This window comes from Ctenopharyngodon idella, chromosome 3 (assembly GCF_019924925.1).
Source record: "Ctenopharyngodon idella isolate HZGC_01 chromosome 3, HZGC01, whole genome shotgun sequence".
NCBI classification, from domain to species: Eukaryota; Metazoa; Chordata; class Actinopteri; order Cypriniformes; family Xenocyprididae; genus Ctenopharyngodon; species Ctenopharyngodon idella.
Window position 1 is genome coordinate 41508478 of NC_067222.1, and position 17836 is coordinate 41526313.

The window sequence follows — 17836 nt, forward strand, 5'->3', positions numbered from 1 at the left end:
ATCAGAGAGGAGCAAATCTATTGCCAACCCAATAAATACTTTATTATAAACATTTGTTAGGCACTTTATTTCAACTTTTCAAATATTTTCTTCATTTTAATTAAAAATAAATGCTTTTCCGATCTGATTTGTGATAGGAAAAGGGAGAAGAGTGAGTTCGGCAAAAGGCGGATTCGATCTCGCGTCGATCGCGTCAAAAGCTACATTCATATACCATACGCCCTACAGTCTACGCTACTACAGACGTTAAACAATCCTCGTCTTTTTAGTATTTAACTGAAAACATTCGATGGCTTAATTACAGCTTACACGCATTATATTGGACAGTTGTTGGTATTTTAAGCATTATATGAGGTAAATTCCCTGTTTTGGGTTGACGCATGACAACTTACTAGCGTAAAAAGATATAAGTTCATGCTCCTTTTCTGCGCTCCACTGCCGCTGAGAGGCCGCCATCTTGTTTGATTTTTTTTTCTGAAATCTCCGAACTGATCACGTGATCGGCTGCTTAACATTCTGATTGGAGGATCTCAAAAAATTGCCCACGACCGATCTAACGTATCCAGATATAAATTTGTTGCTCATTCACAGTGGGAAAGTGCCCAACCAACGTTGCTCAAAAAGTTGCCCCGTGTATCATCATCTTCAGGGGGCCTCAGGTCTTGCCTGAGGTGCTTAAGGTGCTTTTCACTCCATTCAAGGCACAGGTAACAACTCTCTCCCCATTTCTGAGGATGAGCAGACTTTGCACCTACTGTGTCCAGTCTGGACCCTTACTGTTATGAGTCAGTTTTAGCTCTATCCCTGTCAAATTATCCTGGCTACAAGGGCTCACTGTATTGCATGGAAGACTTGCTTGCGATTTAGATGAGTTCATAATATAAACTATAATATAAGCTCAGACTTCATTAGAATCATATAAACTTCATATAATCTCTTATAAAGTCTCAGTTTTTGAAGCTAACTAGCATTATCACTAGCTATTAATAGTCTGACTTTGGTGGCCAACTAACTGTCAACAACATGTTATAATGACCAAATACAAATACAATGAACAAATATTCAGACTTACATGTGAAAGGTAATTCCCCGAGATCTGGTTTGGATTGTACGACGATTTGTTAAACCTCAAAATAGTCAGGGATCTTTAATTCAGTCCACTTGTGAGAGTTACAGCAAGTTGCCTGGACCAATATGGCGGTGCCTTTGATGTACGATCCAGCAGCCAATGGGGTGTCTGTATATTATATATGTATATGTTTGAGTGTACATCAGTGAATAATCTGTCAATCATCCGTCAGTCGCTAACATTTTGATTAAGAAATGGTTGTTTGAAAGTCTGGTAATTAAATAAATGTACAGAATTTAAATAAATTATGAATTTATTTGTTTAATGATGTAAAGGCAATGTAATTTGTGATTCAACATGGTAACGCACAATTCATCAACACAATGCATTACAAAAAAAAAATATCAATCAAAACGTAGTTTATTGAAGTTGAATGTTTTGAATTTTTATTGATGTGTACAGAAATGAATAACAAAAGTTATTGTGTTGGGCTGCGGCAAAATGGGGAATGCTTCAAAAGTCTGAAAAAAAGTGTGTATCAGAGTTCACTTCAAATAAATATAACCCATTTTCACAGTAATGGGACAGAAATAAGCACTCTAGCGTGTGCTGAAGCCATGCCCTTTGACTCATTTTCCATGTTTGTACTTTCTCATGTAGGATGCAATGGATGATGAGATCTCAGTGGATTTCTTATTCTGTCCAAAATATTCAAGAAACTGGCCATCAGGTCCCACCAGGTACATTATGATAGTGTGATCGACCTGCAATTTCAGGAAAATACAATATTTGCATGCTGTTTTCAGGCTTATGAGGCAAAAGAAAACCAATTTCTTGTGTCAGGTTATTACACAAGCCAAATTACATTATTTAGTGCACCAAAAACTCACAATGTAGTCATTGTCTTCATCTTTTGGGCCCTGGCTGTAATACACTCTGTATGCTCTGGACACTTGCTCAATCTGGGCAGTTGTTCCTGTCAGACCGATAAGCTTGGGGGAAAACTCTGCATGTGAGAAAAATATAAATGATGATGGAATCATTTCACAGCATAATATAGTGAGTGGAGACTGCAGAGTAATACATATGATGTCTGCTCACCTTTGACATATGCTGCCATTGCTTCTGGTGTGTCTCTATCAGGGTCAATGGTGATGAGAATTGGTGTTATGTCTGGAAGGGTTTTTATTCTATCTGTGACAGAAATGTAATACACACAAGAAGAGTTGCTTGAAATGGGTCTTGTTCTATTTTTCTTTAAAATAAATGCCACTTTCTGTGCTATTTTATCTCATGTATTAATAATAATAATAATAAAAGCTATAATAATAATTATTATTAACATATATTATTAATTATAATAATTACTTATATCATTGTATTTTTTAAATATATAGCACATTTCCAAAGATTTTATATAAATACTGTACATTAATATATTTTTAGTGGTTGCTTAAAAGGGCTATATGTAAGAATTTGTATGTATTAATCACTTTTTCGCCAATTAATCACCAGTGTGTGAACAGCTTGTATCAAAATTAAAAAAAAAAAAAAAAGAGACCTTCACCTACTTCCTAGGTTGTATATGAAAGCCTGTAGACATTTTTATGTGAAGGATTTGGGACGGTTTCATCAAGAAAATCCAAAGGATGTGACGGTTACTCGCGCTCCCGAAAGAGCCTTTCTTCCGTTCAATGACACGTGAAATAAATGCTTATACAATGTTCAGGATAATACTAAAAGAGCCATTCTGTACTGTAATGTCAATGTGTCATGCAAAGAAAAGAGATTAATATAACTATAATCTCACATAGTCAGATCTGTATAGTCTATAGTCTTAATTATACATCATAATATTATAATATTATATATCATAATATAAAAATATATTATAAAAATATCATAATAGTGTAATTTGTTGACATGAGAGCTCCTGCAAACATATCGACAACATAAGATCAACTGCTTTCTTAACTTCTGTTTTTTCGCTGCTGTCATTTTCATAGTGTTTATTTTGTTATTGAGAGGAAAGCGTGCAGCACATATTCACATATTCATCCAAACATCACTCTCAGCAATGTGGACCGCGTCAGGATGTTCTTTTTGTCAGGATGTCCAACTTCTTTTTATTTCCAAGTGAAGAGCGAAAAAGAACTTCGCCATTGAGTATATTGTGGCCTTAAATCATGTTCAGTCTCTTGTACACTATACAGGTGCTGGTCATATAATTAGAATATCATCAAAAAGTTGATTTATTTCACTAATTCCATTCAAAAAGTGAAACTTGTATATTATATTCATTCATTACACACAGACTGATATATTTCAAATGTTTATTTCTTTTAATTTTGATGATTATAACTGACAACTAAGGAAAATCCCAAATTCAGTATCTCAGAAAATTAGAATATTGTGAAAAGGTTCAATATTGAAGACACCTGGTGCCACACTCTAATCAGCTAATTAACTCAAAACACCTGCAAAGGCCTTTAAATGGTCTCTCAGTCTAGTTCTGTAGGCTACACAATCATGGGGAAGACTGCTGATTTGACAGTTGTCCAAAAGACGACCACTGACACCTTGCACAAGGAGGGCAAAACACAAAAGGTCATTGCAAAAGAGGCTGGCTGTTCACAGAGCTCTGTGTCCAAGCACATTAATAGAGAGGTGAAGGGAAGGAAAAGATGTGGTAGAAAAAAGTGTACAAGCAATAGGGATAACCGCACCCTGGAGAGGATTGTGAAACAAAACTCATTAAAAAATGTGGGGGAGATTCACAAAGAGTGGACTGCAGCTGGAGTCAGTGCTTCAAGAACCACTACGCACAGACGTATGCAAGACATGGGTTTCAGCTGTCGTGTCAAGCCACTCTTGAACAACAGACAGCGTCAGAAGCGTCTCGCCTGGGCTAAAGACAAAAAGGACTGGACTGCTGCTGAGTGGTCCAAAGTTATGTTCTCTGATGAAAGTAAATTTTTCATTTCCTCTGGAAATCAGGGTCCCAGAGTCTGGAGGAAGAGAGGAGAGGCAAACAATCCACGTTGCTTGAGGTCCAGTGTAAAGTTTCCACAGTCAGTGATGGTTTGGGGTGCCATGTCATCTGCTGGTGTTGGTCCACTGTGTTTACTGAGGTCCAAGGTCAATGCAGCCGTATACCAGGAAATTTTAAAGCACTTCATGCTTCCTGCTGCTGACCAACTTTATGGAGATGCAGATTTCACTTTCCAACAGGACTTGGCATCTGCACACAGTGCCAAAGCTACCAGTACCTGGTTTAAGGACCATGGTATCCCTGTTCTTAATTGGCCAGCAAACTCGCCTGACCTTAACCCCATAGAAAATCTATGGGGTATTGTGAAGAGGAAGATGCGATATGCCAGACCCAACAATGCAGAAGAGCTGAAGGCCACTATCAGAGCAACCTGGGCTCTTATAACACCTGAGCAGTGCCACAGACTGATCGACTCCATGCCACGCCGCATTGCTGCAATAATTCAGGCAAAAGGAGCCCCAACTAAGTATTGAGTGCTGTACATGCTCATACTTTTCATGTTCATACTTTTCAGTTGGCCAAGATTTCTAAAAATCCTTTCTTTGTATTGGTCTCAAGTAATATTCTAATTTTCTGAGATACTGAATTTGGGATTTTCCTTAGTTGTCAGTTATAATCATCAAAATTAAAAGAAATACACATTTGAAATATATCAGTCTGTGTGTAATGAATGAATATAATATACAAGTTTCACTTGTTGAATGGAATTAGTGAAATAAATCAACTTTTTTGAAATCACTTTTTTTTGATGATATTCTAATTATATGACCAGCACCTGTATGTGCACGAGTGCGAGCACGAGCAGTAAGTTGCTGGCTGTAGTTTACTTAATGGCCACCAGTGTCACTAATAACAAGTGTTTCTGAATTCTACAGAGCTCATGTAAGTGTCCAGATTCTTAGGGGCCACTGTATAAAATACAATCCAGCCTACAGACATTTTAATATGATATTCTGCAAACATCAAAACATGAGAAGTAAATCAAATCAACCCTGAAAGCTTTATAATGTCTAAAAATCGAAACTGTTGCTCTACATAATAAACAAATGAAATGGTACATTACCAATCTCATCTACGACCTCAATCATTTTCTCCAGTTCATCCGGACAGATGTCTGGACAGTGTGTGAAACCGAAATATATCAGCAGCCACCGGCCGAGGAAATCTTCACTCTTTGTGGGTTTATTGTTGTGGTCGACAAGTGAGAATGGACCTCCAAGAGCTGGTTTTCCCATCGACTTTGTTCTTTCCTTTTCAATCTCTACAACACCAAAAACACATTAATGATAAAGCTATCATTATGATGTAGAGCATCTGCATAATAAGGATGCAAAAACAATGTTGTGTAGGTTAATTATTTATACACACATAAATCCACATCCTTACTTTCCTCTTTTTCTCTCTTGAAGTATTTCATCCCTAGAAGAAGACCTCCTCCCAGTGCAAATGTGATAGCAAGAGATTTCCATGTAACTGGCTGTGGAAAATAGACAACAGTACCATTCATATATTTGATAGAAATACACTCAATCATCAGTAATCCACAAACAATGTCAATAATATAAAATGTTTCTTGAGCATCAAATCATCATATTATAAAGATTTCTGAAGGATCATGTGACAATGAAGACTGGAGTAATGATGCTGAAAATTCAGCTTTGATCACAGGAATACATTACATTTTAATATATAACACAGTAGAACTATTTTAAACTATTTTAATTTTTAATTACTGTTTTACTGTATTTTTGATTAAATAAATACATTTGTTTGATTATACTAATTTAAAAATGCATTCCAATTTTGTTATTTTTATGGACCCTTTTATCCAAACCCAGCATTTAGGGGAACCAACAATCTTTCAGCTATCATCATGCTGTAAATGAAGCTTACACCAGTCTTCCGGTTGTTGGATTTGTCTCTGTTAGATGAGGGAGGTGGAGGTAGAGTAGACAGTGTCCGTATGTTCAGAAGGGACACACATGGCGCTGTCCTACACGTCCTAAACTGAAGAAGAAAGTCACATGTCCAATAAATGAAAATGCTGGAGGAGTAAACACACTTACACTACATATAAACATAATTTATAAAAGAGACAAATTTTAGACCAGTGGTTCTCAACCAGGGCCCCGGAGCCCACTAGAGGGCCTCAGCAAACTTTGAAGGGGCCCGCAGGATGATTTAAAGGTTTAAAGTTCACCCAAAAATGAAAATTCTGTCATTATTACTCTCCCACATGTCATTCCACACCTGTAAGACGTGCGTTCATCTTCAGAACACAAATTAAGATATTTTTTGATGAAAGCTTTCCGTCCCTCCATTGACAGTCTACACAATCGACACTTTCAAGCCCCAGAAAGGTAGTAATGACATCATTAAAGTAATCCATGTGACTCCATTTCTGTAACCTCAATTTGACAAAATATTAGCTGTCAATGGAGGGACAGAAACTGCTCAAATTTCATCAAAAAATATCTTAATTTGTGTTCTGAAGATGAATGAAGGTGTGGAACGACATGAGAGTGAGTAATTAATGACTGAAATTTCATTTTTGGGTGAACTAACCCTTTAAAATGGTTTAATTAAATTTATATTAAAATAATCTTTAAAAAAAAAAAACACAAAATTACAGTCTAGACTAAATATTATTATTTTTTAAATATAGGCTAATCTCTATTTACTATTGATATTGAACATACTGTTCTTGAAACAGTAATCACAAAAATAACTCTAGTTAATTAATTGAATATAATGACACTCCCGGTTTCTGACAATAAAAAAAGTCATAATGTCATAATTACAGCAGAATATATCAGTGGAAATATAATAACTCATAGGGTCCTTTGAATATTGTGTTGGACAATATAGGGCCTTCAAGTCAAAAAGCTTGAGAACCACCAACTTCAATAAATATATGCGGTATAAGGTCTCATTTGTTAACATTAGTTAATGTATTAACTAAAGTGAACTAACAACGAGCAATACATTTGTTACAGTATTTATTAATCTTTGTTAATGTTAGTTAATAAAAATACAGTTGTTCATTGTCTGTCACACTACGGACCACGGTGCATTAACTTATGTTAACAAAAATAAAAATTTTTACATTTTAATAATGTATTAATAAATGTTGAAATTAACATTAACTAAGATTAATAAATGCTAAAGAAGTATTGTTCATTCTTTATTCATTTAACTAAATTTGTTAACTAATGTTAAAACCCTTAGTATATAGTGTTACTGTATACAGTACGTCAGTGACCAGTTACAATTAAAGGTACATTAATATGAATACATAAATGATGAAAATATTAAACCGACAACAATTCCATCACTCTAATTACCTAGCATATGAAATATCAGATGTTTATTTGATATTATTTTTGAATGACTGAATGAATAAGCCAGTGACCTACCAGTGTGTTGGTCTGTGACAGTGTTGATCTGGAGACACTGCAGAGACTTTGAACATTATAACGTTTACTGACACAGGCTGATCTAAACAGCCGACATCTTAAACTCTTTAAACTAAAAACTGCTCTTAACCCCATAGTGCTGATAGTTAACATCATGCTCACTCAACGGGGAAGTGACTGTCGGTTTACACAACCTAACGCTGTACAAACGCCGCATACAAATGACTGACCCCGAATCAGCTGTTAATATTAAAAACAACGAAAAGAACGGAGGAAGACGGCGATCCAACTGACACGAACTGATCTGAGGTCTGTTTGAGGATACAGCGGATGTGACGTAAGAGGACTTCTTCGCTTCCATTGATGGAGAATACTGGTGACATCTAGCGCTAACTTTAAAACACGATATAAAGCCGAAAAAGTAGTCATAACTGAATGATTTACAAATACTGAGATTACAGGTCAGTTTTAAAATCACATTCTCCAACATACCAAACAATAAATTAGAAGAAAAACAAAGTTACATAAACAATAATAAAAATAAAGTAAAGGAGTAGGAGGTTTTTACATTACAAAACACAAATCCTTCAATAAAGAACAACAAAGACGGATTGTAAATTAAAACTAAAACTAATTTTTATAATTCTTCTAAACATTTGCGCTTGCAAACATAAAATACTTGCGAATATAATACTTATATTAGGCTATTTTTGTTTGGCATTCGTCTTTTTGCCACTAGAGTTCACTGTCGCTCGCGTTTTAATTTTGACGTCATATTCGTGCGACATTTGCATGAACACATGCACCATGCGTGTGAAATCTTGAGGTACATGAATTAAATACTCATGCTTTTATAAGACCTATATTATTCACGAGAAGTTGAAAACATCGTTGGTTGTCATGGCTGGAAACACGCTGCTGTATAAATCAAAGTAAGTGTAGTTTTCGTCTATTCTGACTATTCTCAATGGGAAAGATTCTTTTAAAATGTGCAGAACTTACAGTGGCTGGTTGAAATTACTATTATCTACTTTATTTGACAACTAGTGTATAATCATCTCATTTGTTTGTGTAGTTATGCAGTCTCCAGCAAAATAGAGCCGTTCTATAAGGGAGGCAAAGTACAGGTAAGTTCATAGTATTATTTTTTTAACAACTAAAAAATAAATATCAGTTAATGATCAGTTATCATTTTACCTGCACTTTTGACTTGTTTTGTATCTCCATCCAGATAAGTCGTGATGAACAGTACATCTTCTGCACATGTGGATCAAGAGTCAACATTTTGCAGATCGATACAGGGAAAGTCATCCATAGTATTGAGCAGGTCAGTTTCCTACAGTTTTGTTTTAAATATGTGTTTCTTCAACTATGGGCACTTTTTATCTAGTTTATTTAGTTTGTCTAAAAGAGTGGATATACATCCATCACAGGAGCACGCTGTCATTTTCTTGTAATAAATAAACAAATAAATATCTGTTTCCAGCACATCTCACATGATGTTGTTCGTCTGTACTGCTCTAGTCTGTGGTGGAAACCATTGTTTTTCATGCACTGGTCAGATTTTGTGCCATTTCATATATATATATATATATATACACTACCAGTCAAAAGCTTTGAAACATTACTATTTTTAATGTTTTTGAACAAAGTCTCTTATGCTCATTAAGGCTGCATTTATTTCATAATAAATACAGAAAAAACAATAATATTGTGAAATATTATTACAATTTGAAATTATGGTTTTCTATTTTAATATACTTTAAAATATAATTTATTCCTGTGATCAAAGCTGAATTGTCAGCATCATTACTCCAGTCTTCAGTGTCACATGATCCTTCAGAAATCATTCTAATATGCTGATTTGATACTCAGTTATTATCAATGTTGAAAACAGTTGTGTTGCTTAATATTTTTTTGGAACCTGTGATACTTTCAGGATTCATTGATGAATAAAAGGTTAAAAAGAACAACATTTATTCAAAATATAAATCTTTTCTAACAATATAAATCTTTACTATCACTTTTTATCAATTTAACACATCCGTGCTGAATAAAAGTATTAATTTCTTTCAAAAAAAAATTACTGACCCCAAACTTTTGAACGGTAGTGTATATTGTTACAAAAGATTTCTATTTTAAATAAATGCTGATATTTTTTAAACTTTTTATTCATCAATGAATCCTGAAAAAGTATCACAGGTTATAAAATAATATTAAGCAGCACAACTGTTTCCAGCATTGATAATAAATCAGCAGATTACAGTGATTTCTGAAGGATCATGTGACACTGAAGACTGGCGTAATGATGCTGAAAATTCAGTTTTGATCACAGGAATAAATTATATTTTAAAGTATATTAAAATAAAAAAACATAATTTTAAATTGTAATAATATTTCACAATATTATTGTTTTTTCTGTATTTATTATGAAATAAATGCAGCCTTAATGAGCATAAGAGACTTTGTTCAAAAACAGTTTAAAAATAGTAATGTTTCCAAACTTTTGACTGGTGTTGTGTGTGAAGAGATTTAAGACAATAAAACTTAAGTGTATTTTTGGTGTGAATATATATATATATATATATATATATATATATATATATATATATATATATTCACACCAAAAATACACTTAAGTTTTATTGTCTTAAATCTCTTCTCTTAAATTGATCTTTAAATCTCCACTTCAGCAGCACTTATAATACGTACACCAGACTTTACAATTTTATTCCTTAAAGTCAGCATGAAATGGAAGTTGATATGGTATTTTCTTCTTTATTTTGCCGTATATCTGAGTGAAACGGCTTCTGGAACAAATGTAGGGTAGGACTTGCAGGATCCTGGATAAATGGAGAATTATGATTTTATTTTTTTATTTTTTTTTAAAGTAGAGATCACGATTCCCCCATGATTCTGAATAGACAACTAAACAAAACAGTCTATTTAGAAATATTTAATTAATTTAAATTATTTTTAAAAAAATCGGTTTGAATGAATGACTCAGTGACTCATAAAGACTAGATGAATCAGCGGTTTTGAATTAATCTCTTGAAGTTATGATTTTTTATTTATGACACTTTCAATTTTGTATCATATTTGTATTATGGACTTGGATCTGAAATAAAGGGTAAAACAATAAAATATATAAATAAAGCCATTTAAAAATAGCAATATGATGAAGGAATGGTAATAAACTTTAATGTGAACTTCATATAACAAAAAGAAAAAAGAAAAATCAATCCCTGAAATATAAAAGTACCCAAAATTGAAGAAGCGCCATGTCTGAAATATGACTGTATAATACGGCTGTCTGTATTTTTCACTTTTGTTTTCTGTGAGCAGGATGATCAAGAGGACATCACCTCATTCTCTCTCAGTCCTGATGATGAGGTGAGATCGTTCAGTGATCTGTCATTCAACTGTCTGGTGTTTCAGGATGTCTGAGACTGAGCTGGTTGCTCTTGTTTCTCTGCAGATGCTGGTGACCGCCAGCAGGGCTTTGCTCTTGAAGCAGTGGGACTGGAAGCAGGAGAAGTGCACCCGGTCGTGGAGGGCCATCCACAATGTGCCTGTGGCCAGCATGACCTTTGACTGCACCACCACCCTGCTGGCGACAGGTCAGACATAAGCCAGATCTTTGATGCAACAGGGCAAACTGTCATACTAAGGCCCTGTTTACATCTGGTGTTAAGATGCATTTCAGTCGATCAGATCACAAGTGGACAACACTAAATACAGGTGTAAACGGGGTCTAAAATGTTTTGAGCTTGTCCACTTTTGACCACTTCCAGAGGTATTTGAAAACACGTTCGACCGGATTGCTTTCGTAGTGTAAACTCTCATGTGGTCAAATGCTTTCGAACAACCACTAAAGACCACCTACTCTCCGCCTACTTACCTAACACGTAAACATTATAGGAAGCACGCTAGTCAGAGGGGATTTAAACTTTGTCAGCTGAAGACGTAAATTTTGTTTGGAGATGAAAATCTTACCAAGCACAAGGTTCTCTCACCATTCATGATTTCTAACACACACTCACAGCGTGTCAGAGCAGAAACGAAAGCTGCTGCTCTCCGTGTGTTTTTCCATCGTCTCTGTGCGCGTTCATATGTAAATTGCATGAGCTTATTTCATCCATTAGATCAAAAGATCTGAAAAAGCCCATATATTTACCCACCCATAGACCCTCCCCTTGAAGAAATCAGGACAGAAGTGGTTGAAAGTGGACAAAAGAGATTAAAAGATTAAAACACCAGGTGTAAACGGGAATGTGTCTCCTTCGTCCACTTGTGATCCAATCGAACAAAACGCATCTTAATACCAGGTGTAAACGGGGCCAAAGATATATTCATTTGTAGTCTTGTTTTTAACTACTTTACTTAGCAATACCCTTGAGAAAAAGATCAGTTTAGCATACTTTTAAAAAGAGTACTTATTACGGTAATACATGTGACCCGTGCTGGCAAAATGAGTCACAATGAGTTATTGTTTAAAAAAACCTTCAAAATGATGTATGATTTATTGGAATCAGGCAAAAAAATGGCTGAGCTACACCTGTTTGAAGTCAATAGAGTCAGCAAAGTCAATTTTGAGGAAGAAAATTAGTTTTCTGAAGGTTCCCTGGTAATAACACCAGATTTGGCACACACCAAGTCAAAACCAAATATCTATAGGAAAAATATATATTCAACTTTTTTTCCCTATGATACCACAATTGTTTTATTAATGAAATGGACAGCCTGTTAAGACCTAATGTACTGCATGGATCTAATATAATGTTACACATCAGATGGTTTTCCCCAGCAGTTAACCAAATGCTCACTTAAGATATAACAGATAATGTTTGTATGAATACTAGTCAAGACAGACGAATACTGTAATTCTGTGTATGTGTATATCGGGATCACGCGCTGTCTGAGGCGTCTTTGTGCGTGCGCTTCGGATGCGGCAGTCAGCGTGAGTAAGATCGTTTTGTTTATATCAGCATGAGTTTAAAAATCGCATTTCATTGGTTCACACTCATGCCATCGAGAAATCGCTATGTATATTCAAAAAGTTGGAATGCTGCGCTTTAAAACGATACCGAACTTGTGCTGAGGGAAGCACCAGTCATCCAGAAGTGAGCAGAGAAAAAAAACATTTTTCAAGGACAAAGGAAAGGTACTCCTCTCAGAAAACATACAAATAAAGACACTTTTAGATGTTTAATTGGTATTTGGAGCATTGGGATCGCTAGGTTTTCACATTTTTGTGAAAACCTCAAATTTGACCAAAATTGACTTTTGACTTTTTTCCCCCTATTTATTTTGCCTGTAGCTCGTGCACATTCCGACTCACTCTGCCAGCATGGGTCACATATTTAAAAAGAATGCTTATTAAAGTACATTCCAAGTGCACATTAAAAAGAGTTAAGGGCACTTCGTTAATGAATATTTGTTGTGTTTGTAGGAGGTTGTGATGGCACCATCAAGCTGTGGGATGTTGTGAAGCAGTACTGCACACACAATCTGAAAGGATCATCTGGTGTTGTACAGTAAGTACCGAAGAAACTATCTTAAACTGCTTTGAAATCGTCTCTCATTTAGTCTCAATAAATCTTATAATTCCTTCCTGTAATGATGCAATACTGGCACAGCTGGTTGTTATGCCATGTATAAAAGCTGTAACGCCTGTCTTTTTCAGTTTGGTTGAGTTTCATCCAGACATCAGCAGGCTGCAGCTCTTCTCTTCCTCTGTCGACTGTGGGATCCGTATCTGGGATCTGCGAACCAGCAAGTGCGTCTGCATTTTGGAGAGCCACTACAGTGCCGTCACATCGCTGGCCTTCTCTCCTGATGGCCAAACACTCGTCAGGTAAATAGGGGGAATTTCTGAGGAATATCATCAAGGATTTTCATCATTATGGTCGAATTTTAATAGAGTCGCGCTCTCTCTATTTTCAGTTCTGGCCGAGACAAAATCTGTTCAGTGTGGGACCTGAAGGAGAAGGCGGTGAAGAGGACAGTCCCTGTCTATGAGGTGACTGTGACCATTTATCTTGATATCAGCTCAATTATTATCTGTGTGTCAGAGCTGTGAATTAAGCAGGCTACTCTGGAAATATGGCCTTGTTGTTTTACATGTTCTCTTATTTGTTTGTTCAGGCTGTGGAAGGTGTTGTTCTTTTGCCGGGGACGGGCGATTACTCTCAGATGGGTGTGAAGAGTGACAGTTTACACTTTGTCACGGCTGGCAGTAAAGGTATTTCAAATTAAAACACAGTACAATTTAAAATGAATGAAAATACATAAAAGCAGCTGTCCACTTACTAGTATCAGTGTTAGTTTAGTATATTTTTATATACTATTATAGTATTTATTATTATTTATTAATAATTTATTAATTTGAATTAGCTTTTATATATATATATATATATATATATATATATATATATATATAAATAAAAATTCAGTTTTCATTTAAATGTAAGTTTTAGTAATTGTTATGTGACTTTTGTCATTATTATTTTAAAAAAAAATATGTATATATGGCTTTAATTTATATTTATTTCATTTATTTATTTTATTATATATTTGTTCAATTATTTGTTGTAGTGAGTTTAGTCCCTACACTTATTTTATCGGTAACACTTTACAATAAGGGTCATTTGTTAACATTGGTTAATAATAATCCAGCTTTTTATTGTTTGTTTATTGTTTGTTCACGGTGCATTAACTAATATTAACAAATACAACAGATTTTTTTTTTTTTGAAGTTTATTGATCTAATATTTATATTATTTATTTCATTTCAGCTTTATTTCAGTTAACAAATGATTTGTCATAGTTTTAACTTTAGTTTCAGATTTAGTTGACAATATGCAGCACAACTCCCAAACACAGCCAAAAACTTTGTAAGAAATATCCATACCATATCAGTTCTTTGCTAATATTAGACTTTGTTTTAGCATTTATATCACTTTATATTGTTTGTGTGTTCATGCGCATTTTCCATATTTTTAAAGTTAGACCTTTGCTGTCATCTAAGGCTGTGTTTACACTGGCACAAAAAAATCAGATTTTTCACTCTCATCTGACACATATCAGAATTTGTTGTACACGTGTAAACAAAAATCCACACGAGATCCGATTTTTTTTTTTTTTTTTTTTTTTCCCACATCCGATCTGAGCCACTTCCAAATGTGGTTTTAAATCAGATACATATCCGATTTCTGGACATGTGACCTACGTCTAAACACGCATATCCGATTCCCCTTGGAATTCTATGCCATCGCAAGGCGAGGGCGGCACGTTTGCTCAGTAAAGGTATCTTTTATGTTGTATTATGAAGCAGACGTGCCTGTATGCACTCGCACTAAAAATTCGCAGCTTTAGTATTAAGGTGGGAACTTTATATGTCTGTCTATCTTTTCCTAGAAAGAAGCTGCACGCAGACACACATTCAGCAGCTGAATTTCAACCTCTGCCCGGTTAATTTAAAAGAGCCCACTGTGTTTTTTTTTTTCTTTTTTCTTTTTTTTCTTAATAAACCAAAAGCTTCACTGGGTAGGCCACTTTCTCTCACTCTCCCTCCCTCGCTCGCTCGTTAAAATTTGTATTCGAATTCATTCAAATAAATGTAATCTTACCTGCTACTTTATTTAATTTCCGAATTATAGATCTAACGACCGAAGGTAAATTAACAAATGCAAATTACCTTTATTTTCCAGTCTATATTCGTTCAGTCAGATTTCATGCTGCAAAACATCCATGACACTGACAGCTGTTAACTTATCCATTCTGGCAGGTAATCATGGCCACCCGATGTGAAATATATAAATAATTTTAATAGCACGGCCATTCAAAACCTGAGGGTCTAACATGTGCATGGTAAAGCTATCAGTGACAATCATTTTGGGCGGGAATTAATGTAAACACAGATATCGGATACCAGTTGCATCTAAAGTGAATGTAAACACACGGGCCAAAAAATCGGATATGGTCAAAAGATCGGATCTGTGCATCAAGACTTGCAGTGTAAATGCAGCCTCCTGCTCACTTAAATTGAATTTTTAAAAACCCTAATAACTGATATTTAACATTGTTAAATGTAATCTTTAGCAAATCACAAAATGAATATTCATTATAATGTTGAGATGCCTAAATTCACTTGTGGCAATTAAAAAGATTGATTTTGGTTTTAATGCCTGCATGTAGTTTTAAAATGTACACATAGTTTTTTGTTTGTTTGTCTGTTGTTGTTGTTGTTGTTGTTGTTGTTGTTTTTTTGGGTTGTTTAAAAACTAAAAAGTTAAGACAGATTACTGGATTAGCCAATGGCTGTGAGGTTCATGACACAGAAACACACAGACATACATCTTAAAGGGGTACTTCACTGGCAAAATGGGCTTTTAATAAAACTTTGAATAAAAAAGAAAGGCGAAACATTTTTTGAAATCTGTGCTACCTGACCAGAGAAAACTGAGAAAGGTTTTTGTCTTCCCTTTTGCCAAATAGTTAGCACATCCAGCAGACTATTGCTGACTAACATGAATTGTCCAGTTAACATGGAGAACGAGTAAACAGTGTTCATTTACATATACTACCGCATTTTAACAATACAAAGCAGGTTGAAAATCTGCAAACTTGCACCTTAAAGGGATAGCTCACCCAAAAATGAAAATGATCCCATGATTTACTCACCCTCAAGCCATCCTAGGTGTATATGACTATCTTCTTTCAGACGAACACAATCGGAGATATATTTAAAAATATCCTGGCTCCTCCAAGGTTTGTAATGGTTGTGAATGGTAGCCCAAATTCTGAAGACAGAAAAAATGCATCCATCCATAAAAAATTGAATCCATTCGACTCCAGGGGATTAATAAAGGCCTTCTGAAGTGAATCGATGCGTTTGTGTAAAATAAGTATCCTTATTTAAAACTTTATAAAGTAAAATAACTAGAATAACGTCTGAAAGAAGATAGTCATATACACCTAGGATGGCTTGAGGGTGAGTAAATCATGGGATAATTTTCATTTTGGGTGAACTATCCCTTTAATCTGCTTTGTTGCTCTAATCGAGATAAAAAGATGCATGCACATCATTTAAAATATAAGATGAATGAGAAAATATTATTTAAAAATATTGTTTAAAGATGTACATTTTGCTTATTTGTAGGCTTTTTTAGTGCATGCATTAAAAAGGATTGATTTTGCTGCTGTGTGTTGCATATGTTGAGTCTACTCTGAGTAATTGTGTAAAATATATGTTGTGATGTTCTCCGCAGGTGTTCTTCGAGTGTGGGACTCCAGCTCAGCGCGCTGTGTGTTCACGCAGACGCTGCCTGACGCTCCAGCTCTCAGCACAGAGGAGGCCGATCTGGACCCGCGCAGTCTGATGCACCTTCTGCCCATGCCTCAGTCCAACAGACTGGCCACAGTCACCGCAGAGCACAACATCCTCATCTATCAGATGCCCTCGCTCACCATACAGCAGCAGGTAAGTCTTATGGCTCACCTTCCATCAGCATAAGCATCCGCTATATCTGGAATAGTAAACAATTCGGCTTGTTTATCTCTTCTTATGAAGTTTGTGGGCTACAATGATGATATCTTGGATGTGAAGTTCCTGGGGAAGGACGACATGCACATCGTTGTGGCCACTAACAGCTCTCAGCTGAAGGTGTTTGAGTTGGCCACTAACAGCTGTCAGATTCTGTATGGACACACAGGTCAGTGAGCCACTAGAGGGCAGCAGCACTCTGAATATATGTTACACATGCTGCACGGCACAGGGTTTGATCTATACAGAGGTCCCAAAATTTAGCTTGCTAGGGGGTTTGGGGACCCCTGATAAAGTTTAATTTCCCTGATCTAGATATATGTAATTTAAGATGTCTAAATGCCAAAAGTTCACCCAAAAATTTAAAATTTAAAATTTATTCACCCTCAAGTTGTTCCAAACCTGTATGAGTCTCTTTGATCTGTTGAACACAAAAGAAGATTATTTTAAAGAATGTTGGTAATCAAACAGTTTTGGGTCCCCATTGACTTCCATAGTATTTTTTTTTCATACTATGGAAGTCAGTAGTGGCTTTCGCACCGAATAGTTCTAGGAATTCAGTACTAGGGACTAGCCACTAGGATAGTTCCCAGAGAACTAATTTCTCCCCCGGGCCATGTCCCTGGTTGCATTTGCACCGGGAATAGGAACTCTGAAGCGGCCGGCAGTGCCGTCTTTAAGTGCGGCATTTATAAACGCTAAAGACTGGTGAATGAAAGATGCCGCGATCGGAGCTGTGTTTGTTGTGTTTC

The 17836-nt window shown here is 35.5% G+C and overlaps 2 protein-coding genes across 2 annotated transcripts in view; one reads left to right on the forward strand and one right to left on the reverse strand.

Annotated features, from left to right (window-relative positions):
- Positions 1 to 1471: 1471 nt before the first annotated feature.
- Positions 1472 to 7769, reverse strand: LOC127508305 (protein SCO1 homolog, mitochondrial). The gene is made up of 7 exons (XM_051886092.1): positions 7538 to 7769; positions 6015 to 6128; positions 5508 to 5598; positions 5185 to 5382; positions 2171 to 2263; positions 1960 to 2075; positions 1472 to 1833 (listed from the first exon to the last, which is right to left on the reverse strand). The coding sequence occupies exons 1-7, from the start codon at positions 7691 to 7693 to the stop codon at positions 1699 to 1701; spliced, it is 903 nt and encodes a 300-aa protein (XP_051742052.1). The 5' UTR covers positions 7694 to 7769; the 3' UTR covers positions 1472 to 1698.
- Positions 7770 to 8296: 527 nt separating this feature from the next.
- The window catches only part of tbl3 (transducin beta like 3), a 31797-nt gene continuing 22257 nt past the window's right edge, over positions 8297 to 17836 (forward strand). Inside the window, exons 1-11 of the mRNA XM_051886062.1 lie at positions 8297 to 8469; positions 8613 to 8664; positions 8769 to 8864; positions 10883 to 10930; positions 11016 to 11157; positions 12990 to 13074; positions 13224 to 13394; positions 13484 to 13559; positions 13685 to 13781; positions 16810 to 17021; positions 17112 to 17253. Coding sequence (XP_051742022.1) covers positions 8438 to 8469; positions 8613 to 8664; positions 8769 to 8864; positions 10883 to 10930; positions 11016 to 11157; positions 12990 to 13074; positions 13224 to 13394; positions 13484 to 13559; positions 13685 to 13781; positions 16810 to 17021; positions 17112 to 17253 — 1153 coding nt within the window. The 5' untranslated portion in view covers positions 8297 to 8437. The remainder of the gene's footprint in view (positions 8470 to 8612; positions 8665 to 8768; positions 8865 to 10882; positions 10931 to 11015; positions 11158 to 12989; positions 13075 to 13223; positions 13395 to 13483; positions 13560 to 13684; positions 13782 to 16809; positions 17022 to 17111; positions 17254 to 17836) is intronic.

What these genes read in the sequence shown, in the direction of transcription:
- LOC127508305 (XM_051886092.1), bottom strand. Translation starts at nt 7,693, where the DNA reads ATGATGTTAACTATCAGCACTATGGGGTTAAGAGCAGTTTTTAGTTTA. An exon ending in TGAGGTCGTAGATGAGATTG is followed by an intron (nt 2,264 to 5,184) that starts GTAATGTACCAT and finishes TTTCTGTCACAG; the next exon opens with ATAGAATAAAAACCCTTCCA. An exon ending in AATGGCAGCATATGTCAAAG is followed by an intron (nt 2,076 to 2,170) that starts GTGAGCAGACAT and finishes TCTCACATGCAG; the next exon opens with AGTTTTCCCCCAAGCTTATC.